Genomic DNA, 27171 nt, shown 5'->3' on the forward strand with positions numbered 1-27171 from the left:
ATCTAACTTTGGAAGACAGTAGCTTAAGCTTGGGGTGACCATTAATTTACAAATGTCCAAGATAAAAAGAGGGGGAAAAGTACCAAATTAGAATCAGTGGTAGTGGACAAAGAAATGTCCCTGTTGTATGTTAGATTCATTTGGTTTTTTAAGTTGCAAGAGAAACTCTTTCAATGGCTAGGCTATCAGATGTTAATCTCTGCAAATTAGAAGACATGATATTGATATTTCAGGATAACTGATATAACTGCTTCTCCAGGCTTAAATGACAGTAGCAAAGACTGTGTTCAGACTTTAAAAGACTTATTTAAGAAAAACCCATACCTGAGCTCCATCCACCAATTTAGCAAAATTAAACTCTACTTTCAGTTACTCTGTGAGCCAATTTTCTCAACATGAAAATATATATCAATCAGCTTAATGTACAATAATATTGCTGCTAATGAGAGAGAAGAAGTCTCATGACAGGTATACAGAACTGGATTTCTAATGTGTAGAAGTAGGTCATAGTCCTTTTCACTGACCTCTCTGCAAGAAGCTGTTCCCCATCTGGTTACTCCACTCTTCTGTAACACCTCATTCACTGCTCAAGACTGTGAAATCTTGCCAGGTACCAGTGCTCAATTCAAGCTGCCTTCTTGTTCCACTACTTTCTGTCACTGACTAATTGCAGTATTGCTAATAGGTGCTGTTACTTCCTCTCTCAGGTGTGTGTCCAAGCATGGAAAGCCAGCACATTCCTCCTGCATACATGAGTCCTACACAGACTTTCTTGTCTTTTAGCCCACAGAAGACTTCTCAGCAGTTTCTCCACTCTATAGCATTTGGGAGACTCAAGTTTCCTGCTCCTTCTCTAGTCTGTAATTTCTGCACCAAAAAGTTGGAAGCTGCTATATCATTTTGAGGTGATCATGCACATTGGCATGTTTAGGCATCTGTAGCTGCCCTAGACCAGTGCAATTGTAGATCTTCCTCATGTCATTATATGCTTTCTTCAGTAAAATTGTATCCAAAATATAATCAGATATTATTAATATAAATAATCTGTTCCGATTCACAAATCCCTTTCAATTTCCCTTTACTCCAGAGGTAAACATTTACTTCTCTTTTTTAAACACCTCCCTTTCCCTGGAATTCTTGAAGTCTGCAGGAAAAAGACACAGGAAGATTTTTTTGCTTTAGCTCTCTCTTATTGTGCTTAAATTGAGTTGTGCAAGTGCAGCCTGATTTTGATGTGTTCAGAGTCCAAATAACTTTCATAGAATGGGTTTTATGACTAGGAGTACAAATGAGTTAACAAATGCAATGCTTTTAACCCATTTATATGAATAGCTTAGTTTTAAGGAAGTTAAGCATCTGCAGGATGATTTGAACTGCTCTAATGAGCGGCGTATGTCTCCACACTTTTGATCAAGTTGCAATGGGCTTTTCACACTGTTTTTTACTATAATTATACTTCATGCTGAGAGGCACACTAATAATGCCCAACATTCATTTGGGAAGATGCCATAACCACCGTGTCTACTGTGACCAGTAAATACTCATGTACATTTCTATTTGTTTTGCTTTCAGGGACCTTTAAGCCAACCTTTTTTGGTCTTGTGCCATATATTTAGAAAAGCTCCAAAGTTGAAATTCACATCAAAATGAGGGAACTGTGGTCAAGAATTCTGTTTGTACAGTACCTTGTAACATCATAGACTGCTATAGACAATGAATGTCCTTCTTATGCTTTTTTGTTTAAAGCTTTGATCTTTCTTGTGTACTAGAGAAACTTTACAGAGTGGAGAATGGCAAAGGAGTAAAGCCTTTCCGACCAGATCTGACCTTGGAAACAGTGGGAGAAAAACAGGCGGAAGTAAGCTAATAATTAATGAAGCCATTTTCTGGGTGAAGAGTGGAAGTCCTGGCCAAACTAAAGCCTATGACTGTGGGAAGGTGGAAGCTATGCATTTTATGCCAAAGGCCCTAACTTGTGGGAAGAAATTGCATTCTATAGTTGTTAGCAGCAATGTGGAATACGAGTCATGGAAATTATTTCACTGGAAAGAAATAGACATTTATGGTGCCACTCTTCTGACCTATTTTAGGTATCTTTGAGATGGGATGAATTACACCTCAAGTATACCTCTCTTCACTGGTGTAGTCCCTATGGCTTCTTGTGTGGGTGAAAATGTCTGTATTGTAGATATTCACATATTCAGCAATCAGCCCCATTCTTTTTGGCTGAATCACCAGTTTCAGAAAAATCCCAAACATGGGATATTGGAAATTACCACAGCATTTACCACCATGTCAGTAACTACATCTGACACCAGTCTGCAAGACTGGATCCATTCACTTGCCTTTCATTTGTATATTGAAAATTCGAGTTAAGATCATGTCAGTAGTCATCACAGAGTTGAGATGCCTGCAATGAGTGTTCTAACCATAGGTTCAAGACAGTTAGTCACACAATTTAATATGTTGCTAGTCAAGACTAACCAGAAATTCCCTAATGAACTAGTGCTGTTTAGCACTACTCTCTGTCAATATCCATTACTCAGGTAGACTTTTCCTTAAATTTTTGTTTGAAGGTATATACACTAGTGGAGAACTGCTGGGAGGAAGATCCAGAGAAAAGGCCTGACTTTAAGAAGATTGAGAGTACCCTGGCTAAAATATTCAGGTGAGTAGCAGGGGCTTTTTGTAAGATGCTCCAAACTCCTCCTCTATTAGAAAGCTCACATTTTTAAGTGTGTAAATTGATATGATTATGATTCAGTCAGTGAAAAACCTTAATGTCTTCACTTGAGCCCTCTTTTATTCTTTGGCAGAAAAGTAGGTGAGCATGTGCATATGTTATGTATACATACACCTGTGTACAATTTCCTAGCTGAGTGAGGGTGAGATGATCAGCATACTTCAGATTGGTACATTATGAAAGTAGCAAGCTGGATAATTAGGGATTTTTACCAATCAAGTAATTCCCTCCTTGTCTCTAGTCAAGAGTTGGATAGTGACTCATGTAATTTAAGTTTTGGTAAATGAATGCACATAAATGTTTGAATGATGATTTGAAAGTCTGGATGGTCCCAGACTAAGCTGACTGAAAATGTTGAGTTGCAACTCACAAGTATTAATGGCAGGGCTTTGGTGGTACAAAGTTGTGGGGAAATAATAAGGCTCATAGCTGGATAAACCGTGTGGGGTTACACAGGCCTTTCACCTGGACAATGCTGCATTGTTCCTGCAGAATTTGGTCTGAATTAATTATTCCAATGACCAAACCATGAGCTTTTAATCACTTCTCCTGGGACATTGCTCCCCAGTTTTTAAGGCTCTCCCAATCAACAAATCCCAGCAGTACCATTTTACATTTTACATGGGCAGGACAGCTGTACTATGCATAACAATGTATCAGCTGAATAAACTTTCTGCAGCTGAATATAAAGGCCTCCTGGTTCAGCTCCTAAGCCTCCATCTTTCAAAAGCAAAGAGGTTGCCTCTTGTCACATGCAACATGGGTGGGTCTAAGATGATGAATCCCTAATACAAAATTTGTTTAAAGTAAGAGTGATTTTGAAGTCCTGTTGGATACAATACTAATCTGACTCTTCCAGTCAGCCTGGTCCCAATTACTTTCAGACTGCTTTGGTGAGTGCAGGCTGCCCAGACCAACATGGGTTTGAGTGGCTCATGTTACCACACTTCTGCTTCCAGGGGTTAGTAGGCTTGAGTCTGCAGGATTTTGTGAGTAAAATTAGCCCTGGGGCTGTTCATTGTTCCACTGTATTCTTTGGTCTTCTAAACAGACGGCCCCTATTGTCTTAATTCTTCTGCTGAAGTCCCCCTCTAAACATTATGTGCAGTTTTCCACCTACTATTTTTAGCTTCCTCTCCGAATCTGAGCTTCTCAGCTACTTTTTATAAATGAATGTTCCTGGGTTACCTAAGGTAATCTGGAATAGACAATATTAGCAGGGTTAGGTAATTGAAAGGTGCTTTAAGAATTACCAGCTCCAACTGCCAAGTGTGAATTACAGACTTTCAATTCATCTACATAAGGCCTCCAAGCAAGCAAAAGAATGATGCACTTGAGGCACTTTGCATTCTAACTACAGGGAAGTCAAGCACCGGAGAAGTTTTCTCTGCTGCTTTTTGGCCTCCTTTTAGCTGCTTTCAACAATGTCCATCTATCAGTCTTTCTTCTTGACTCCTGTGTAATTCTGTTATTTGCAGTAATTTCCATGGCCAGACCAATGAAAGCTACATGGATACCCTGATCCGGCGTCTACAGCTGTACTCCCGGAACTTGGAACACCTGGTGGAGGAAAGGACAGAGCTCTACAAAGCAGAGAGAGACAGAGCAGACAGGCTTAATTTCATGTTACTTCCAAGGTAACTGGCCAGGAGGATTTTTGCTGGCATTTTATTTACATACATACGATTATTGCAGAGTAGGGGATAGGATTAATGTTTATGTTCTATTTTCTTCCCATCTAATCTAATCCTGTGAGAAAAGAAAGAAGAAGCAGCTGTCCCTGAGCTCTCCACCCTATAGTAGAGTTTCATGCCAAGATGGTATTGGGACCCATTATCTTGCTCAACATTTCTTCATGCACAGGATCCCCCTTTCTAGCACAAGCCTCTCTTTCACTGCCTTCTAGGGAACACAGATCTACAGTGACCCCACATCACAGAGCTCTGCTCTGTTGGTTGGAAGGAGTGTATTCAGCTGAAGAGCAGGAGTGGAGTCCAACACCAGGCTGGGGTTTAGCAATGCAAGAGAGGGGCTGAGGTTAGCTGGGCTATACTGGATTAGATGGATTCTTTGGAGTATGCTATCGGATAAGTATTTTTGACATTCTAATATTGACAACACCAATAATTTTGGTATTGCACACATTTGGAATAGTAAAACTATCCTGGTATGTCATTATTAGTTTAAAGGGTATTTCAGTAGTCAAGTTATTGATTTTATGACTCATCAGCAAAAAAAAAAAAAGGGAAAAAAAAGTGTGTGTTGAATACAGTTTTGGGGGAAATCAGGAATGAATGATCTGGCTGTATAGACAGTACAACAAGGAATTCATGTCTCCTTCCACTCTTTGTTACCATTTCATTGTAGATGGAACATAGCATTGTGCAAAACCTATAATTTTCTGGGTCTCTTTCAATTCTTCTCTTCTTGTATCACCACTAGGAACAGATATTTCCCTGGATTTAGAATTGCAAGAAAAAGAAGGTCCCTCTTGAATAGACATTGACTATCATGGTATTGAATTTTTCTTCCATAAATTACCAGACTAAGATACCTCATCTGAAATCAGGATGAGCTGATGTAATTATTATAATGAAATTACTTCTGTGCTGGGAAAACAGAAAAATATGTCTGTTCTTACTTATTGTATGAGTAGAATGTAGGTCTACATATCAGGAAGTTTAGAATTTCAGTTCTAAATTTGATTCAATATCCCTGTTTCTGACCTTAACCAAGAAGCTCAGTTGCCTGGGTCTCAGTTTCCTCATGACTATTCACACACTTGGATTTTGAAAGTCTGTAGTGCATTAATTACCATTAGTAAGTGCTTCGAGGTCCCTGGCTGAAAGGCACTATGGTCATCTAAAATGTGATTACAATGGCAGTTTTCAGCAAACTATTTAATGTTTCCTACACAGAAAGCAATACTGCAATTAGGTTGCATGAAAAAATACCATTAATAATAAACCCTAATCATCTGTGTTCCTGCCTTCTCTATTTCCACAGGCCAGTAGTAAAGTCTTTGAAGGAGACTGGCCTGGTAGAGCCAGAGCTGTTTGAAGAAGTCACTATCTACTTCAGTGACATTGTTGGCTTCACCACGCTCTGCAAATACAGCACCCCTATGGAGGTGGTAGATATGCTCAATGATATCTACAAGAACTTTGACCACATTCTTGACCATCATGATGTTTACAAGGTGATTAGCTCTGTATTTCTGTTCATTTACAACCAGTGGACACACAAATCAAATTGCATGATGTGGTGGATTTGGGAATCTGCCTTCTAAGCAAAGCAAAAGAGAGAAAAACAGGTCATATTTAAATGATTACTTCATTTAAATATGCTTTCACTGTGCCTACTTATACCAAATTTCCTATAGTAGGTGGTCAGACATTCATTAATTGGAATGCTGGGTAAAGTTATAAACACTTTTATACCCAAATGATGTCAGCTACTTTGAAATAAAAAATCCTGTTCTCAGGGGAAGACATGTTTAGTCATGAACAAGAGGATCTGATAAAATCTTTCTGCTTTTAACTAAAGATGTACTTTTCTATGTCTGGAAATAGCGAGTTCTGATTTTATTTCCACAGGTGGAGACCATTGGTGATGCTTACATGGTGGTGAGTGGTTTACCGAACAGGAATGGCAACCGGCACGCAGTGGACATCTCCATGATGGCTCTGGACATCCTCAGCTTCATGGGATCTTTTGAACTGAGACATCTGCCAGGGCTGCCTGTCTGGATTCGCATTGGAATTCACTCTGGTACACAGTAATGCTAGATCAACAGTGACAATGTTGTTGCCTGGTTTTGCACAGAATTAACAGCCATACAAGATCTGGTAATACACCATACACAACAGCACTCCTCACGAAGAATCAGGTTGAAAAAAGTGTTCATAGAGGAAGAGTAACAGAAGTAAATAAGTCACTGTTTTGCTTCTGCTGCAGTGAAATAGCCCATAGCCATTAATTGACAGCCTAAGTCAGTAGCTAGCATGAGCAACAGCCACTGTTCCTGGTGTGATTAAACCAGTTGTATCAAATAAGCCTTCACAGATTATTTCTCTCTGACTGAAGCGGAGATCAGTCATGGCCAGCTATGCCTATCTAGGCAAAAAATGCAAGCCTGCATTTTGTGCTTTTGGAAGCAAAACTTTTTTGAGTCTGTGTGGGACTTAATGTTTTAATTTATCTATAAAAATACTTTTTGTCAAAGGGGAACTCCAGATAGTGCAACTACTTTGGGAAATTCCTCAACCACTTCAACACCAACTGCCAGGAGAGGAACACATCAGAGAAAGTGACTGAGGCACTGGGAAGCCTCTTGAGGCACTACTATTCACCCTTGCATAATGAAGCTTATTCTGTTTTTCTCTTGCTTCCAAACGTGACAGTTAATAAATGTACTTCTTTTTTTCTGCACAGAAATTCTGCTTAAATACAATTAACACTGTGCAGCTGTGCCCTTTTTATTATATTATTATATTATTATATTATGCAAGAATAACAGAGCTAGGCTTGGTTTGTAGTGGGAGACCACAAGATACTGTGGGAAATGAGGTAGAAAATATTGCCATTGGTGAGGAATGCAGAGTTCCCCCAGGCATTGCACTGCTTTGCAGCAATGAGACACCTGCCAAATAAATCAGCTCTCCTGATTCACCCTTTTTACCTCTCTGCATCCCATTTGCAGGTCCATGTGCGGCTGGTGTGGTTGGAATAAAAATGCCTCGTTACTGTTTGTTTGGAGATACAGTAAACACAGCTTCGCGGATGGAATCCACAGGCTTGCGTAAGGAGTTAATTTTAGCTGTCAGTGTAACAGGACCAAAGGCTATTGGTTAATTTGTGACTGAAGTGTCTGTTTTCAGCTGAGAACAATATATTATCAGCCTACAGAAGTTTTAAAGATAAAGAAGCCATATTTGTTTTGATTTCCAATTATTTAATTGCCCAAAGTGACAGTGGGCACTTCACTGGGCAATGAAGAGTTGTTCCCTGTTCATGCTTCAGTGCTGGTAACAGGGAGTTTGTAGGCTGGTTCACTGCCTGAGTTCCTCTGGAAGATATGATACTTATGTGTCTGGAATTTAATTTTGCTCTATGAACCATAGATTTTAGTTTGACCTAGAATTGTATTACAGCTTTGTTGTGTAAATATATTGAATCTGTATTTTAAGTTGAAGCAATTATGTCATCAACTTCACCATTAGGGAACTGTGGCAAGAGCCAGTTTTTCCTCCTTCTGCCTGCCCAGTGTCTTCACATGAGCATTCTCTATATAGGTCACTCACAATTACTCTTTTCCCTTTTGACATCTAACTACTACAGATACCATTGTCACCTGTATTTTCAGATCAAGGGCTGTACCAGCTATTCCTGCCTGGATATGCTCTGTAGTGCAGTCAGAGTTTTCACACAGCAGTGTAATTGCTTCTCATTTAATTTGGCTCTCAAAATTTATGATGATAACAATTGAAGGAGCTTCTGTTATAGCACCAGTTTTCACATATGCTTAATGTATGTGAGATGTTTCCAGGCTGAGCTTTCATTGTCTCTTGATTTTTTTAGCTTTAAGGATTCATGTGAGCGGTTCCACAATTAACATCCTGAAAAGAACAGACTGCCAATTCCAGTACGAAGAGAGAGGAGAAACGTATTTGAAGGTAACCTTTACCATGTGCAACCATGAACACAGAAGAGGAATTGTAAAAAGCACTGTATAGCTGAAAGTAACCCAGAACTTAATTAACAGCTGGGGAACAAGGATTACTGATCAAAATTGGTATCACAGTCTCCAGTGGTTGGAGACACTTCAATAAAGACAATGCAGGCAATGAAAAGCTCCCTAACTCTCACATTAAAGCAGCATAAAGATGTGGAGAATAAATGAAACATGTGGAACAGAAGATTGTAGAGTGAAGTCATCTGCTGAAAGGGAAGCTGAATCTAGTGTTAATTTGTTCATGCTCCAATATCTACCAATCCATTTATTTCAATCTATTCTACTTGTCTGTCCTTGGGAGTTGATGGCAGGCAGCACAGCTCACCTCTCCCACAATTTGTGTCTCAGGTCATGAAACAAGGAAGTGAGTGTGCAGCCACATCTGCCCCATTGTTCTTCTTCTCACATCTAATTTGTAATCCTTTGCTGTCAGCATCAGTTACTGAAAATAAACAAAGGCAAAGATGGCAATGTGCAAGAGAGTATTATTTAAGTAAATTAACTACAGGAAATTGCATTCTAATCCCAAAACTGTGCTTTCTCTTCTTTAGGGGAGAGGAACAGAAATTACCTACTGGTTGACGGGTACTGAGGACAAGAAATACAATCTCCCAACACCTCCTTCTGTGTAAGATGGTCTTTTTTATATGAAGAGGGAGGAGAAATTCCCATTCTTTGCACTTTAGCCTTTATTGTTCCTCCTTGGCACTTGTGGATTTTTTATACCATTGAATTTGCCTTCAGTTGTTAGAGGCTTGATAGTGTATATGCATATAAACATGTAAATATTCATTACATGGGACTGTGTGTGTGCTGAAGATTGTCTATGTAAATGTTTAGCAGGTTCTTTGCCTTGGAAATGTTGTAAGACTTACAGGACAAGTTGCTGATGTGATAAAAGCAAGAGATGGACAGGAAAATAAAAAAAAAATATTTCCACAAGTTTAGTCCTAGTGTCACCTGTGTGTCACACTACAGGAAGAGGATAACCACAACTGAGTGTGCAGCTCCCTTGTGCCTGTGAACTCTTGTGGAGGAATTTCATTCCTCTTGTAAGAGGAATGAAACTTGCAGGATTTCAAGCACTATGCTGCTACAAGAGGTGGACAAAGTTACTGTAGTACTGCACACGAATAAAGCCTTTAAAAATTAAACAAGAGATTACTTTCTAACATTTAGAGAAGTTATCAGTAAAAAGAAAAAAAATGAGGCTGATGTTTTGGAGCTGAGCCATCATTTTGCATTCGAATTGAATAAAATGTAGCAATAGTGGAAGTGATGATTTTGAGCAACTATGCAAAATTGAAGTCAGAAAAACTTGCTGCATTTTTAGTGTATATTTTGCATACAAGTACCTCTTTATTTCCTGCAAACTCACTAAATGTGGAAGTTCCTCATTTTCTGCTCCTAACACCTGTGTACAGTTGCTCTTCAGTAAGTGGGAATTTGTTGCTATCCGCTTTGAAATGACAGTGTTTCCTTACAAATTGAAGTAATGCTATTGCAAATTGGTGTTTGCCAGATACGTGGGGATCCCTTGTCCTGAAATGCATAAGTAAATGTTACAGCTTGCTCCTACTGTAAGTTTTGAGTCTTACAGTGTGTCCTTTACACAAATAAATTTCTCAGTCCATTTATTCCCTAAGAGAAAAGAGGAGATTAAGTAGAATGTGAGGGTTTTCTCAGGGCATTTGCAAAACAGAAATAATCACATTTTTAATCTGCTACAGAGTCTCATGAACTTTGTTGTTTTTTTAAATGGAAAGTACAAGAGTCTGGGCTGAGCAGGAAATACTGTCAAGACTACCTCATGTTACATCTCTTTTGTAAATTCAGAACTGCTTTTTTAAAATTAATATGATCTGTTGAGACTACCAGAATTATTGAATTGGCAATCTTCTGAAATTCAACAATTTAAAGTACCTCTTGAGGTGGATCACATGATGCTTTTGTTTTCACTTCTTCATATATGATTGCCCCTTAAAAATTGTCATATGTGGGGTACTCCAGCAAAAGCCAAATACACTGAAGAAGTTTCTGAAACAATGGCAACTTTATTACTGAAGGCCACCTGAAGTTGAATAGTTAAAGTCCTGGTGCCATAAAGTGATGATATTGAAAGCTACAAACTATTTTGATTAGGATTGAATTTGTGTCTTCCTTTTTGTGCAAGTGATCATGACTTTTTAGGGTCAATAATGACACAGCTATAGACCTCTTGTGTGAAGACACTGATCCATACTATCTGGAAAACTCACATGAAAATCCTTCTTCTGCTCCTAAATTCAGAACCCAAATTTGTCCTGTCCTCACTTTTTATCAGTAGTGTGTGAATAACATTAAGATAAACGTGGGAATAGAAATGTTTAAAAATCTCTGGGGACCTGAGGATCACGAAAAACATGTGAATCACTGAATTTTTTTTCCCATCCTGTTGATTTTAGGGAGAATCAGCAGCGGCTACACGATGACTTAGCAGAGATGATAACCAATAGTCTTCAGAAAAGGGAAAATGAAGGATCCAAGGCACAGGAGCTTTCGCGGGTAGGTAGCCACCGATCAGGTACCCTGGAATACCTGCAACTGGTCAGCACAGAGAATTTTACCACTTATGTTTAAAACTGGATGCCTAGCATGACTCAAAAAGCTGCAGCAACTCTCTGGACAACTTCATGTGGAGGCTGGAGGCTTGTAGACACAATTAGAGGAAAAAGAAAACACCTTTTCAAGCATCCTTTTCACCATCCAACCTGCTATCAGTAGATTGAACCTCTCTTCACTGTAACATTGAAATTGTTGGATGACTTTGTTAGGACACATGCAGCATGATTTGAGGTAAATGAAAATGTTTGCACTTGAGTCTGGAAAATAGTGGGGGTTTTTGTTTTAGTTAGGTTTTTTTAACTGTGATAGCCTGTTCAATAATCCACTCCTGAAAACATTCACAGGAAAACCTTAATTTGCCATGATCTTTAGATGTTGTATTTAATTTGTAATTTTTATGTGAAGAAAGATTTGGTGTAATATATTTGAAAATATAATTAAATATATCATATGTAAAACTGGAATATGTTGCTATTTTGTTTCTTCTGCTATTTTCCTCTGTGTTTCACATGTTTTCTTGAATCAAGCTGACTTTATTGAAGAGACAACATTTCTGTTATTTACATTGGGAGATTATTCCAGAAGTATGGTTTGTAAAGTTTAGCTGAATCTTCTGGGCCTGAAAAATGAAGCTCATTCATGCAAAACAAGACACTTTCATATCTTTTCACCACTTCTGCTTCTGCCCCCAAACCAGAAGTGAAACAGAAATTAAGGAAATAAAATTATCTGGATTTCTTAACTTCAGACCTTTTCAATTCAACTTTTGGATGCAGTTTTACAGTCAAGCAGGTTTTACTCAGATGACTCATTCTTCAACTGACACCATGGCACTGGTATTATTAAACAGCTTTAAAAAGTGACAAAAGCACAGGGGTCTCATGTAAAAGAAAATCAGCATTCACATGAAGAAATAACATCTAGTGAGTGAAGAACATCTGCTTTTGCAAGGGCCTTTTGTGCATTGTTGGCTTTCAAAGCAGAACTACTTCCACCATTGTAAAATATTGGTCAGTATTCAGCAATAAAACTGGTGCAAAATCATTATTTTATAGTTTTGAACAGCATTTTTTCTCAACTAAACAACATAGAATTAAAAGAGAGCAATCCAGTTGCCTCTTTTTTTTTCTAAGAGAAGCTGGCTTTGTAAGAACACACACACATTAAAAAAATGTAGATGTAAATAGATCTGAAGTGCAAAGATTACTGGAAAAATTCAATAATGAGGTTCTGTAGGGCTTATACTCTTATCTAGTAAGTGTATATTCCTACACTCAGGAACATGATACAGACAAATAGCAGAAAGTGTGCCACAGCTTTCACATGATATATAACCAATCTGAAACTCCAACTGGCATTAATACCATACCATCCTCTGTGTCCTAATGGAAATGAAACATTCATTAGGGTGAGGATAGAAAAAAAACCCACAAACCCTGATGTGCTAAAACTGGTATGTATTGAAAAGAGTATGAGTACGATAAAAATATAAAGTCTGCTATTTCCTACCTCGTGGTGCCAATCCACAAGCTTTGTCTCTGTGTCTGTGTTTTTGGGTGTGACTGCTGGGCTACTGGGCACTGCTGGGCTATTCTGGTTGCTGTGGCTGGAACACTCAGCAAGTGGAGCTGTAATGTAGTGACAAGTGCTGGACTGGTCAAGCCTGAAGATGACCACTATGATTACCCCAAGCAGAGCTGTTCTGATCTTTGAAGTGATACAAGTGACCTAACTCCTCTTTTTATGGGTTCCTTCACACCCCTGAGATACAAATTATTTTAGAGCACGTCTGCAGACATTGATTGAGAAAATTACTTTAAAAAAAAGTGCTTAGTTTTCAGCAGTCCTTCTCTTTCCACTGTTCTTCAGATAATACATTTTGTATCATTTTGTGAAGAGAAATAGTTACCTTAGCAATGAGTTGATGGACCCATCTTCTGGTGGATTTATTTTTCATGATTCTGTCCCTGCACGTATCTGTTACCTACACACCACAATAAAATCAACGTTGACTACTCTTTTAAAAAATCCTGGTTTCTGGTTTGAATGTCTGTTTTTTCCTTCTCTCTAAGTGAAAAGTAGCCCAGAACAAAGCAGTGATAGGTATGGAAGGATCCCTGCAGCCTGGTGACACAGTGCTCTTACCCAGGGCTTGGGGCCAAGGCTTGCTACTTGGCCTGAACTGGTTGGCATGTGATCTTGTTATATGAGGCTATTACAGGCACCGGTATCAAATTCAAACTGTCTTAAACAATTACTGAAACACAAAGTCCAAATAATGGCCCTTTTCAGATAATGGCAGAATATCCAACACTGGGTGAGACAAAACCGCAGTGCCTCAAAATGGTCTGAATGACGGGTGCAAAGGAAAACCCCAAGGAAATTTGTCTCTATCTGTAAACCTTAGGAAAAGTTCTGTCCCTCATTTCTTCTACTGGGACACACACAGCAGCTACTGTTCTAACAGGGCTGAAAGCTGCCCTTCGCTGTCGTTTCTCACTCTGTGATGAAAAACGCATATTTTGACAAGGCATCGCCCAACTCCTCTTGCGTCTTTTCGCAGCCGTTCTTGGTAAACTTTCGCCTCTTGAAGGTTAATCACCCTCGGGAAGTCCAGGGGCGCCACAGGCACCTGCCTGGGGACCCGCCTTCACTACCCTGCGACGCCGGACCTCGGCCAGGGGTGATTCCCACACCTCAGCCAGGCCTTGGGGTCCCCAAACCCGTGTCGGGCCAGGAAAGATTCCGCCGCTCCCGGGGCACATCCCGGCGGCCGGCGCGGGGAGCAACCGTCCCCTGCTGGGCCACCTCCAGCACGGGCCGCCGCGGCCGGGGCGGGCGCCGGAGGAGGCGGGGGCAGCGGCGAGACCTGCCCTGAGCGAGGGAACTTCTTAAAGTCCCGCCGCCTCCCGGCGTTCGGAGGAGTCGCGGGGGAGCGGCGGCATGGCCCGGGCGGGCGGCAGCGTGTGCCGCTGCTGCTGCTGGGCGCTCGTCCTCCTGTGGGCGGCGGCGGGCGGCCGCGCAGGTGAGGCGAGTGGGGGCCCGGGGGGTGGCCGGCCAGAGCCCCCTCGCCGTGGTGGGGGGGACGACAGGAGTCACAGGGGCTGCCCCCCGAGTGTTGCCGGGCGGTCGGGAGGTGTAGCCCGGCCCGGGCTCGGCTGCGGCGGAGGCTGCAGCTCTCCCGGGATACCGCCGGGCTCCGCGCCCCGCCTGTGGCAGCCGCGCCTCCGCCCCGTGCTGCCCGGGGCGCGGGTGCGAGGCCGCCGGGCCCCGCTCCCCACGGCGGGACCCCTCAGGCCGGGCTGGCTCCGCTCCCTCAGCGGCTGCTCCGCGAGCACCTCGTGCCCGGCGGCCGGGCCGGCGCGGCCGTGCTGCCTCGTGGCTGTTCGGTGCCGGCGCTTTCTAAGCATCCTCCCAGTTCCCAAGAGGGGCGCGGGGATTTAAATTGAGCATCCAACAGGTGGGAAATTGCCTTGAGATCTCAGTCGAGCTGGTTTTCAGTCTCATATGCAGGCACGGGAATCATTCAGGATGAAGACTTCGTTGTGGTGCTGTGGCCTACAGCGTGCTGCAACTTGTGACTAACAAACAAGAGTTTTAGTGCTGCCTTGTGGGGTATAGGTCACGGTCTGTGCTTCAGAGCTCATACGGAATCCCAGAATGATTTGAGTTGGAAGGGACCTTAAGGATCATCTTGTTCCAACCACGCTGCCTCGGGCAGGGACACAGCATCTCGCTCTTGTGCTGCTTTCAATAAATTCTGAAGGTTTTAAAGGCTGGATTCGGTGCTTATCTTCCAGGAATTTCCCAGTTAATGTATTACGTGCCACAAACCAAGGAGAAATTCACGTAACAGTTGTTTCAATGTGTGCAAAATGTTATAAGCATATAATTTTGTGGGCTGTCCTGTCTCATCTTGCAGACATACTTTCAAAACTTTACCTGGATCTGCAAAAACTTCAGTTAGGAGGAGGGAAGGAGGTGTCAGCTGTAAATTATCTAGAGGAAATGAAAGGAAGTTTAGGCTATGAAGTAGTTTCACCTAATGCCCAACTGATTTCTAACATAATAATTGAGTTACTAGGAAAGCTACAAAGGAGCAAATAGAAATGCCTTTAGGCTATTTGATAGAGTAAATGGCTTTCAACATTGCGAATTGTCTAGATTCTGTTGTTTGGGTTTTTTAAAATTGGATCATTGTTCTTTAGCACTTTGAATGCCTTGAAGATTGTTCGTCATACACTTTGGTAAAGGTTTCTAGAGAATGTTCTTTAATATGAGTTAAATTTAGGTGCTCTCACGTTAGTGAAGCTACTTCTTGAATGGCTGTTTTTGTTTCCTCTGGGTGACCTATACTAGCTATCTATAACTGTTTTGGCAAATTTGCTGTATTTGCTGAGCTTTACTAGTAAGTATCCTTGTGAACATGAAAACCATACAAGACTGAAACTCTTAATTGATAGGTCGCATTTGAATATTGCTTTTCACTGATGTAAGCACAAATCAGGGCATTAGGCTTCAAATGACAGGCCTGCTGGAAGCAAATTGAAAACTACTTGGATCTGAAATGCATGAGGAAATAAGATTAAGGCCAGTAGAATAGAAAACACAAATAGCTTATAATCAGGCAGATCAAGAAAGCATTTACTCCTTTATTTGAAAATTACTGGACTTTGTTAATTTCTTGTGTGCTTTAATCTCTAAAGAAGCCCTGAAATACTTTTGTTTGGTAATAGATTCCAATCATAACCATATATTGAAATCTCCCTTGTTCTTTAGAGTTATACAGCCTTTTAAAAATAGTTTAAATGCTGCTTCTAAAAAAATAAACACATGGATTGGCAGGGTCAGAGGAGTGTCACAAAGATGGTCAGAGGGATGGAGCACTTCTGCAAAGGCAGACTGAGGGAACTGGGGTTGTTCAGCCTAGGGAGACCTCACTGCAGCCTTCTAGTACCTGGAGGAGGATTATAAAAAGGAGGAAGATGGACTTTTTATATGAGCAGGTAGTGACAGAACAAGGGGTAGTGGTTTTAGACTGAAGGAGGGCAGATTGAGATTAGATACAGGAAGAAATTCTTTACTGTGTGGGTGGTGAGGCGCTAGTACAGGTTGCCCAAGTAAGTTGTGGATGCCCCATCCCTGGAAATGTTCAAGGGCAGATTGGATTGGGTCCTGAGCAACCTGGACTAGTGAAAGGTGATGAGGCCTATGGCAGGGAGGTTGGAACTAAGTGATTTTTAAGGTCACTTCCAAACCTTAACATTCTATGATTCTATAAAATTTTTAATGGAAAAATAGGTCAAGGTCTTTCAAATTAAAGCATTGAATAGAAACACCCATTGTGGTTGACCTTAAATATTTAAATGCTATACTGTGATAATATAATCTTTACTACTGAACATTAGTTGTAGGGGAGGATATACTGTGAAATCAAATCTTTAATTTTGTTCTAGATTTTTTTGTACTTTGAAGTGATGCAAAACTAGTTTTTGGTGAAACAGGAGAGAGATATCTTCCCTATTTAGTAGAAAGTTTATGGGCAGAATCTATGAAGAACACTTCTACAAAAAAATTGCTTCACATTTGGAAAGCCACAGATAAAAATTAGTAGTTAACTACTGATTTCCTTAACTACTAATTTTTCATATTAGTAGGAGGTGCTCACAATTGTTAATTTAGCTTGTTACGTGTGAACTAACCAGTGTGCCATTGCTTGTGAGTTGGCTTGCTTGGCAGACTAAGGAAAAATACAAATATAATTTCTCACCCCCAGACCTTGTAGTTCTTTCATCTGCAAGGAAAAGAGCTCCACTCATTTCTCCAATTATAAAGTCCAGTAACCCAACTTGATATATGTGTGTTTTAAAAACAACTTATAGCTGGAAAAGCCTAAGGAAAAGCAGCTGTTGCCTTTTGCCAAGTAAATTTTACTGGCATTCTTAATGCATGCCAGGTGTTATTTTTGTAGCTCTAATTTATTTGATAAATATTAGTAATAGTGTGCTTGTTAGATTGTCTTGGGCCATGCCCATACTTGCTTTTCTTTCATTTTTCATCTTCTTTGTTAATTCTGTTCTTTTATTGCAAATTGCTGCCATTCCTTCATGTCTTCTTCACCATCTGCTTTCCTTGTTTTTCATCTCATGTCAGTCCTCTATCTTAGTATTTCCTTTAATTGCTTATTTCATATTCTAATGCTTATGTATGTATTTCTACTCTCCAGCTGCCACCAAGTAAAAGGCAAGGTCCAGTTTTAACATAACTTTCAAAATGCCTGTACTGAGCCCAAAAGGCAGAGAACAGATTTGGTGTTTCAGCTTAAAACCCAAAGGGACTGCTACCACCTACTGTATTCCTGGCTGAATATCCTTTTCCCATTATTTAGGGAATAATTTTGACAGAAAGCAGATATTTCTCACTTGCTGTAGAAATTCCAGCACTCCCCCACCTATAGTCCCTGTTTCTGGATCTATATTTGGCAGAAGCATTGACGTATCTTTAAAAATAGGCGGTTTGAAGGAAGGCTCCTCCCAGTCCCCCTTTCCTGCAGAAAGGAGAATAAACTCTTTTTTCCAGGCTTATTCTGTCATTGCGCATCTGCACGTCTCTCTCCCACCCCACTGGTGGTTGTGATGAAACTCTGCATTGCTGATGCTGTGCAGTTCTCCTGGCTGGCTCATGGACAGGAAGGGGGATTCCACTGGCCCACCCCATCCCCCAGGATTTTGACTTGTTCATTGCAGTAGATAATGTGTGCTTTGGTGTGTTATTGAGGTTATTCTAAGCAACACTATTGTGGAATAGTTACAGATTATCACAGTCTGATTTGTCGGAGTTATAGCAGGCTGAACACTTGGAGGTCTTAACTTTGATGATGAAAGGATGATTTGTAGGTTCATGGAGACATTGCAATTGCTTTATATGCAAAACTTGACCAATATGACTGCTGGGATAAGAGGTGCTAGGACTCCTGTCTCACCCTCCAAAAAGAAATGTAATATTCAAATTCAAATATAAATGTTATTCAATAAGAAGGCTCCTGTTTTCTTCAGAACTCAAACAGAATTGTTTGAAAATGTGCACGTTTCTTGTATACCTGTATTCCGTATTATACTTCTGGATGGTTTTCTTGGCAAAGGCAGTCCTGCTTGTTAAGATGAATACAGAATAAAATTGTAACAGATTAGGTGGTACTAAATGCTTTGATTACATTGTAGTGTAGACAGGTTTATAAGCTTGTAGTTTTAACTCCAGCTGCAAGGTGAAACGAGATGATGAGTCAATCAAAAGAACAAGCTGTAATGGGAAATAGTGGTTTGTAGCATTGTTGTTAAACTATAACAGCTACCTTGATGCTATTCCTTTAAAGGCCTCTCAAGGTTTGTTGCAAGTTCTCCTGTGATTTGATGTTTCCCCTTCTCTCCCATCCGCTTTGAGTCCTGGTTTTCTTCAGATTAAATTTGTCATGTAGGGAACCTGGGACAGGGCAGACTCCAGGGGTAATTCAAAAGTTTGTTTGGACTTTTGAAAATAGCTCTGCACGTTCATGCTCTGGCAGAGCATAAAACAAAGGAACCCAGCCCACTGTGCAAGTACCTGTGTCAGATGGGTCTGTCTGGCTTTGGCATCAACTTTCTTTTCCAAAGGAAAGCAACAGCTCTTTTGGTTTAGGCTTCTGTATAGGTGTAATAGGTATTCTGACATCTGATGTAGTTTGCAAGCACTAATAGCAATACCCAGCTGCCCTGATTCCCTTTGAATTCCAGCCACCTCTCCACAGCCTCCTCAAGAGATGGAAAGATGGTCATGTTTTGCCTTAGTTTGATCTTTCTCTTTTAATCCGTTCCTCAACATCTTTGTTTACTGTGCAAGTAGTCTCTCCTCTGCCCTGCAATGGGCTTCTTGGTTGGAATCAGCCCTCCCATTTACTGCTGGACAGGCGAGTTGTGTTCTGCTCTGACCCCTTGCATCACCCCCTCACAGAACTTCCTTTGCCCTGACTTTTTTGGCATGTAAGCTTTAGCTTTGTAAGGTGGTCTTTGGCTTTCATCAGGGATGACCCTTATCAGCCTGCTCTTCAGTTCACAGATTTTTCAGTCTGAGTGATTCCCATGTTTGCTTTTGATCTAAAGTAGAAATTACTGCTTCTATTACTAGAAGATAGTTAAAGAGACAACAGAAGACTAAGCTCATAGCTGCTTGAAGAGTTACTGAAAGTCTGTCTTCTGTCCTTTAAATAGCCTCAGTACCTGGCAGATGAAAAACGTGTTTTTAAACACTGTGTTCCAAGTCCCTGAATTACTTCATCTCTGAATAGATTCATGTAACAACTTCTTTTCATAGAATGTGGAAAAAGCAAAATTCTTTCACTACTAAAATTCTGGTTCTGCCAATGCATTGGCTGTTGCCATGAGAAGTGTCTCTAGTACGTCATGAAGACTGACCTAGTGCAGAGTGCTACAAAGCCTAGCTGGAGGCTGGTAGCAAGTGGTCTGTGCCAGGGATTGGTACTGGTCAGCATCCTCCTTGATGGCCTCGGTGATGGGGCAGCGTTCCCTCAGCAGGTTTGCTGATGATATGCCAGAGGGCTGTGCCGTCATTCAGAAGGGCTGTTTATGAATTTATCCTTTAAAAGTTTTCAAATGTTTCTGGGTCCTCTGACATACAATTTTGTAACTCTTCTCACAATGATGTAGTAGTGGTTTGATCAGTCATGCATAGAGTACTGATGTAATCACAGCCCATCTTAGAGAGGATTCAATTAGAATTGTAGGGCGTGGGATTTTTTTGATGACGTTGTTGTTTGTTCGGTGGTTTGATTTGGTTTTTTTTTTCAGAAAGCAGTTTACCTTGCTCTTTGTTCTTCAGCTTTGCAGGATTAAAACACAAGTAATCAAGAATGTTTTTTAAAACAGCGGTCCAAATGGAACTCTGAGAAGTCTATTCCTTCCTTCCTGTTTGTATCATGCTTGGGATCAATTCTATTTCTGATGAATGATAGACACTGTGTACCTTGTAAAGGATTGCATACCTGCTGTGCTTTTGTCTTTAAGTTTGTGATCCACTGAGTCCTAGTGCTTCTGTTACGCAATCTCAGGAATTGGTTTCCCAGATGGTCTGTGTAGAAAGCTTTTGGAAGTTTTTGAATCTTTAGGTGGAAAATTAAGTCAACAGTAGTTTATAATCCTTTGCGGTTGCTAAGGCCTGCTGTCTTCTAAAGCTGCTTTCAGTAAGATTTGTATAGATTGTCTCTTGAACCAGGTAAGGAAATACTTCTCAGAGTTTTATGGCAACACATTGCTATGCTGGAGCTGTACACTGAGACAATTGTAGAGAAATTCCAGAAGAATAATATAAGAATGTTTAGCTGTGAGCTTTTGTAAAACTCCAGTTAGTCCTCATGCCCTTTTTCAGTACTTTCGCATTAGTGTTGATCTCTGTAGTAGAAATAAACCTGATGGAAAGCTATGAAATTAACTTTTTTAAATTGCCAAACTACTGTCTTGACATTTCAGTATTGCATAGGAAACACCTGCTTATATTTGTTTCCCTCGTCTCCTTTCTTCTCCACCACAGAACTCCGCTATGCAACTGTGTACTGGAATAAAGCTGAAAAAATACTTCAGGTCAGGAATACACTGGACAGGAGTGGAGATGCTTATGGCTTCTACAACAACAGTCTACAGACAACAGGCTGGGGAGTCCTGGAGATCAGAGCAGGCTATGGCTCTCAGACCTTAAGCAATGAAGATATTATGTATGTTGCTGGGTTCTTGGAAGGCTATCTCACAGCTCCGTAAGTACCTCAGGAAGCAGCTCAATTCATGACACTTCCAGTGGATTTCTGTACTTGTGAGGTTTTTTGTTGGCTTTCATTGTCCTAAATTCCTTTCCATTTAAACTAACGATACATTTTGCATCTGTGTGCTATTCTTTTAATTAGTAGCAGGTACGAAGTATAGTTTCTTCATTATGGAATCAGGATGTGCCCTCCCCTTCTCATCCTGCAGCATTTCCCAACACCTTGGTGGGATAGATGAGTACTGTATCTGTATTACTGCTTAAGTAATGTAATCACAAAATAATGTAAGTGTAAGGAAGTGCATAAGGAGTAGCAAAAAGTGTAGTTATTCCCCCAGCTCGTAGCTTGGTGGCTGATCAGGCAGTTGAGAGCAGCTCAGGCCAGGAGGAACATTGCTGGCAAGGTCTGCAGGGTTTCCTTAAGGATGTTTATCAGCAGATATTGTCAAGAAACTGCCGGAGAGCAGATACTGAAACTTCACAGCATGGGGAGTTGTCTTGGCCAACTTAAAAAAAAATAAAATATATGCTATAGACCTGAGGGTAGACTGGGGTGTGTCTAGAAGGATTAGTGTTCTCCTGAAAGCCCTGAGGGATAGCCTTTTCCACAGTGCACATCTATGAAAAGTGAGAGAATTTTGTGCTTGTTACAAATCCAGTGCACCTTTTTTTTCCTAAAATAAAACAAACAGAAAAATCCATAACCCCAAAAAGTAGCCAACCAGAAAAATTAACCAAACTTTGTTCTTTCCGTGGCTAAGTTGGAAGACAGAATGACACTATGAAATACTCTGGGATAGCTGATGGCGGTAAACATTGGACTTGATGATCTTAAGGGTCTTTTCCAATCTTCTAAGTTCCATGATTCTCTGTGGCTGGTTACACAGCTAAGAACATGACATGTGGCTTGTTGTTGAACAAGCTCCACCTTTTTGCTCTATCAACATAGTCATAGGAAAAGAAAAATTCCAAAATTCTGATGCTGGGAGAAGTTTGTGATGGCTGCTGTGACTTGACTTTTTGGCTTCACCTACTTTGGTTTCAGAACACTGAAGTAAATACCCATAGGATGTGTTGCACAGCTGTCCTGGTTTAGGGCAAATTTAGGAGAGAATCTCCAAAGGGGGCCCCTCCAGAAAGCAAACCCACATGGCCCCTGCCCCCAACCGGTTTGGGAAGAATTCCTCAGAGAGAAGTGGAAAGAACCTGTTTATTTAACAGGCACAGCACCCCCCAGCACACAAAATGAACAATACCAGATGACACCACTCTGAAGAAGATGACAAATTCAGAAAGTCTCTCTCGGGGGCTGGTCGCTCTGTTCTCAGTCCCTCCGGCGCTGGAGCAGCTGCTGCAGGCTGCACGGTGCAGACTCTCGGTGTTCCCAGGTCCCAGTCCAGAGCAGGTTCGAGATAGTCAGAAAAAAAAAAAAAGAGGATAAACAGTCCAGGAAGAAATTTGGACTGTTTAGCTACACTAGCTAAGAGCAGAAGTGAGAGAGAGAGAGCAAGCAAAGCAGAAAGCCAAAGCAGAAAGCCAAAGCAGCCCTATGTACGTCTCTGTGTCTCTGATAAGAAAAACCCAAACAAAACTTTCAGTCTTCAAAGCCAGTCTTAAAGGCACAGAACATAATATCCCACAGAAACAGAACATATGAATGGGGATACAAGCATCATAACGTCACCCTAGGACAACAGGCCAGCAAGGGAAGGTTGTCTGCTAAACATTTGTCAGATACAGCTGCTGGACAAGATTGTAATAATTTAATTAGTAAGATATTTTAAGATCAGTTAATATTTATGGATAGTTCTCTGAGCATATGATAATGTGATTCTCTAGTAGGTTTTACTGGTGAGGCACCTAGGTCTCTGGAAGTGTATAAAGGAAATTCAATAATGTAATATTTGTCAATAACAAAACACTTCTGAGGGAGTGAAGGAGCCTAAAATTCATGGTACACAGCCTGTACTCCAGACAGGAAAGGAATTAAGCTCATGAGAGATTTGTTGTTGGGTTATTTGGCGTGAGAGGTTACTGCCTTGCACTGTTTGTTTATGTAAACTATCGCTGAATCTGGGGAATGCTAGCGTTACATTTAGAATATTGTCAAAGTTGGGTATTGTTCAACAGTTTTTTTCCCCAAGGCTTTACCTAGGTGTGTTAATCAATAGGTGATTAAACTTAAGTTTTGTCATACTACAGGTAGCCCAGTCCATGCTAAGCTCAATTACCTGGCAAGTAGTGCTGTAGTAGGAACAACTCACACCCTTTCCTCTTCTGCCTCCACAGTAGATTTATGTGTCTTCCTGGGTTTGAAACAAACTTAAGTATGTGTCTGTTCCTTTTTATGTGGTTTGAATGTGAAACAGTGTCTGCAGGGATTTATCTGCTAACTTTTAGAGGAAGGAGATTTTCTCCCCCTTTTTTTTCCATGTGTGCTAAGTGAAGATTCACAGAAGTGAAGTTATCCAAGTTGTTCTGCTTAAGGCTTTTGCCTTCTGCAGGTCATGTGCTTACTGAGCTTGGTTCCTAGCCCTGGCTGCTGTTACTCTAGGGCCAACAGCTCCAGCACTGAGTGGCCCTTTGTAAAGAAGTGGATATAGCAGAACTAGTAATGAACAGAAGTGAAGCTGAGGGTTTGTATTAATATGGAAAAGTATGGTTTGAGACTTAGGCTTTTAAGCAGAATGGGAAATTCAGCTGTTTGAAAGGAGATTAAGTGTAAGAGTGGGTTAAGATGCAAAATCAGAAGTAGCCAAAGCCTGCCATTTCTGGGGAGACTTTTTGAGAAAATCCACCAAGAAATCTCCTGGCAAGTGTAAAACCTGAAAATGCTTCCTGTCAATAAAATGAGCATCAAATATTATACATACTGTCTGAGTTTAATTTTTTTGGCTATTTCTTGGCCCCATTGTCCATCTATAACTGCAGTGCAAGCATACTTCTCACTGGGAGTTACAAACAAGTTTTTTCTGTCAGGTTGTGTAAAGCTATTTTGGATAAAGAAGGCTTCTCCAGAAGCTAATACCTTCTGAAAATGTTTCAGGTAAGGAACAGAGATTAAATAGTGGTGTACTCTCTTGACCTTTGATAAGACAGAGAATCTACTACTTCAGGTTTTAGCTGCATGACCTTGGTGGGTTTTTATTTGCCAAACTGCAACTAATGAATCCTTTTATAGACTGTGTTCGCAATTTCCTAAATTGCATGAGAAATGAGAACTCTCTAAATCTGCAAAGATGTTAAGATTGCACTCAGAACTCTATTTCTCTCTCATCTTGCCTAGAAATTTAGAGAATCATCATTAACATCCAGGCAGATGTTCTATCTGTGCAACAGTTAAACAAGTCTTCTAGAGTAAAACTGGACAGCCTTTCTCAATCAGTAACTCTACTCCCATCAGACTGCCTGGCCCATTTAGCCTATTTTAGGGAAACTGTAGCACCATCACAACTTTCCTTAGAGTCTCTAAACACTCTTGTTCTGCTTTTGCACATGTTGGTGTCCCAGCTTCCCTTTTAAGTTCTTGGTAAGAACAAGGGAGAGTGTAGGTATGTGTTCAGCTTTGGGGGAGGATTTATTTGCATTGTCAGCCACTTAGCTGCTGGAGTGAAGACCCTTATGTGACTTACCTGTACAAGCACCTCACATGGTTCAGGCACAGCCTTCCACTGTGAAAACATTGGGTGTGCTTGGTAATTGAAGAGCTTTTTAGTACATGGCTACCTGTAGTCTGAGCAACTCCATGGTCTTCAATTGTCTTGCATCCATACGTGGTAAAGAGTCCATGAAGCAGACCCAGGGTGGCTCTTTGCAGAAATCCTAGAAGTCCTGCTAGGAAGAGCTCTGATGTGATGCGTTGATAGGATGGAAATGTTGGTGCCTGAACCCATGCAGAAGTACAGCTTCCTGCAGAAGCTGTTGGGTGAGCAGGAGGTCCAACTTGGCCTGCAATTTGGAGACCTTCAGGAATTCTCAGCTAGCTCAGATCCCACATTACTCTTAGGGCATGAAGGAGAGTTTCCAGACACAGCCAGGCCTTTAACATGTAAGCAAAAGAGTGACAAAGTATCTCTCTTAAAAATATATGCCTTGCCTATAGTAGGAACCTAAACAGTCTGTAAAATAACAAGATTTAAAAAAAATCAAAGTATGAAACATGCTAGAACTGTTTTATCTTGGATTACTGGGGCATAATTAATTTCAGCTCTAACTGTCTAGGTCAGTGGTAGAAAAAGCAATAGTCAGACCAGTTTTCCAGTGATGGCAGAAATGGAAGTCTTCTCTAGAGCATGCTTCATCTTTCTAGCGTTGACACCTGATTCAGAGTATGAGAGTATACATATGTTTTTAAAATGCCTAGTTAGACACTGGATACATTGTATCCTAGTGTCTGTAGTGTCTGGGGATCCAAGTGCTTGTTTTTATCCCAAATCTCTCTAAAAACCTTTCTGCAAAGTCCAGTCATATAATCTAGCCAGGGTACTTGCTCTGGCTTTCTGAGATATGAATTTCCTTTCCCCATTTCTGACAGAGAAGTGTTAATGAGGCCTGACTTTACTTAGTGGCAGAACACATCTAAATCTGTGACATTATTTTAAATCAGTTCCAGCTGGGACATGCCAGGTGCCTAAAAACAGTATTTAAATTTTAAGCAACATTAATTTTACTCTTTCCTCATGTAGCCTCAGCTGACCAGAGTCCTGTCATCTTCCTTCCTAATTTAAAGAAGGAGGACTCTGCTTTTCTGGTTTTAGGAATTCTTGTCCCAGATTTGCAATTGCCTTGTGTTTGGCCTTAGATGTAGTTACAAAGCCTTACTGTAGTGATCCAGTGTAATTCAGAGAATAATGCCTTTGCAAAACACATAAGCCATGCATGCAGAAGCTTTGTTAAAGCCTAAAAAAACTGAAGAGAGCAACTCTAGGAAAAATTCATTATAATCTTGGTCATTAAAAAACCCATCAATTCCAGGAATTGTCTGTCCTCTGTTAGCAAATAAGAGTGAAACCATTAAAGAAGGTGTTTTCAGTCACAATTCTAACCTAACCCAGTCTCCACATCAGTCATGACAGCTTGAAGACACTACTGCTGTTAAATCTGCCTTGTATTGCATAACCTGAGTGCAGAATAGAGAGTAGAATTGATGCTTGAATTGGAAGCCTGATCATTTGTCCTGGCTTAGGCAGTGGTTAGGCCAGTATCCTAGCTGGGTTTTATCTTCCTCATCTGGCTCTAATCCCTAAATTATCATCGGCCAGATGCACTAACCTGTGCTATTTGCTCCTCTTTAGTGACATGAGAGCTCTGATTTCTAGTATAGAGTATGTTTTTAGTTCCCTTCTAAAATTACTTGGGATTTTTATTTGCCAAATTCTCTGTGAATGTGCAGGAGTGGAGAATATTGATCTGTTTCTCCAATTTTCTTGCAGTCTTCTGGAAGCAGATTATGATATTTTATGTAGTCTTGCTTTACAAGGGAAGACAGAAAACTGCAGAACTAAAATTGTTGCTGAAGCTGCAGTTTTGTGAAAAATGTAATGGTGCAGAGCTGTTGAATGCTCCCCTCTTGTCCCAGCATCTCCCTTCCACAACCTAATTCAAGCTACAAATAAAAACAAATCACATATTTCCTGGATTACTGTTTTGCCTGAACATGTGAGACAATTAGATTTGATTGTCAGAATGGTACCAGAGCTAAGAAGCACCAGGATCATGCTATCAAGTTCATGCAATTGTCTGGGAATGGGGCAAGGGACAGAAAAAGGGGAGAAGGTCAGTAGATGATTCTCTAGTCATCAGCAAAAATTCCATTATCTCTATCTGTATTCTTTAATTATGGCCTGAGGGAAACTGGGAAGAGCTCCTGTCTGCATCCCTACCAGAGAAAGCTGCTCTCCTAAGTTTTGTTTCAGGAATTTTGCCCTGCTGGCATGTGCTTTCCTTGAGGCTGGTATCTGTTTCTCAGTGCTGTTTTCTTTCTCTCAGCACTTGGTAGGAGATAAATGTACTGATGACGGTTGTAATTCTATCTCTATCAACTCCAGACCTCAGTGAAATAATTCTCTGCTGATGTCCACTCCCCACTTTTTTTTTTAATTTAATCAGTGACTGAAAAAAATGTTGGTTGACTCACATAAAGAGAAATGTTGAAGTTTTATTTTGGCTTGGATCAGACAATTACATTTCAGCTAAAATGGAAGGGCGACTTTAATTCTGGGCTCCTGAGCATTTTTTTAACAGTTGATTTAATCTTGCAGTACTTCACTTCAAAAAAACAAACAAA

At 40.7% G+C, this 27171-nt stretch overlaps 2 protein-coding genes across 2 annotated transcripts in view; both read left to right on the forward strand.

Annotated features, from left to right (window-relative positions):
- The window catches only part of GUCY2C (guanylate cyclase 2C), a 43341-nt gene extending 32245 nt beyond the window's left edge, over window positions 1-11096 (forward strand). The window contains exons 19-27 of the mRNA XM_030960273.1: window positions 1770-1858; window positions 2577-2668; window positions 4222-4380; window positions 5750-5942; window positions 6340-6514; window positions 7446-7544; window positions 8324-8418; window positions 9029-9105; window positions 10922-11096. Coding sequence (XP_030816133.1) covers window positions 1770-1858; window positions 2577-2668; window positions 4222-4380; window positions 5750-5942; window positions 6340-6514; window positions 7446-7544; window positions 8324-8418; window positions 9029-9105; window positions 10922-11096 — 1154 coding nt within the window. The remainder of the gene's footprint in view (window positions 1-1769; window positions 1859-2576; window positions 2669-4221; window positions 4381-5749; window positions 5943-6339; window positions 6515-7445; window positions 7545-8323; window positions 8419-9028; window positions 9106-10921) is intronic.
- A 2879-nt stretch (window positions 11097-13975) lies between these two features.
- The window catches only part of PLBD1 (phospholipase B domain containing 1), a 44231-nt gene continuing 31035 nt past the window's right edge, over window positions 13976-27171 (forward strand). The window contains exons 1-2 of the mRNA XM_030960726.1: window positions 13976-14106; window positions 20661-20880. Coding sequence (XP_030816586.1) covers window positions 14025-14106; window positions 20661-20880 — 302 coding nt within the window. The 5' untranslated portion in view covers window positions 13976-14024. The remainder of the gene's footprint in view (window positions 14107-20660; window positions 20881-27171) is intronic.

Source organism: Camarhynchus parvulus, chromosome 1A, assembly GCF_901933205.1.
Source record: "Camarhynchus parvulus chromosome 1A, STF_HiC, whole genome shotgun sequence".
Taxonomy (NCBI): Eukaryota; Metazoa; Chordata; class Aves; order Passeriformes; family Thraupidae; genus Camarhynchus; species Camarhynchus parvulus.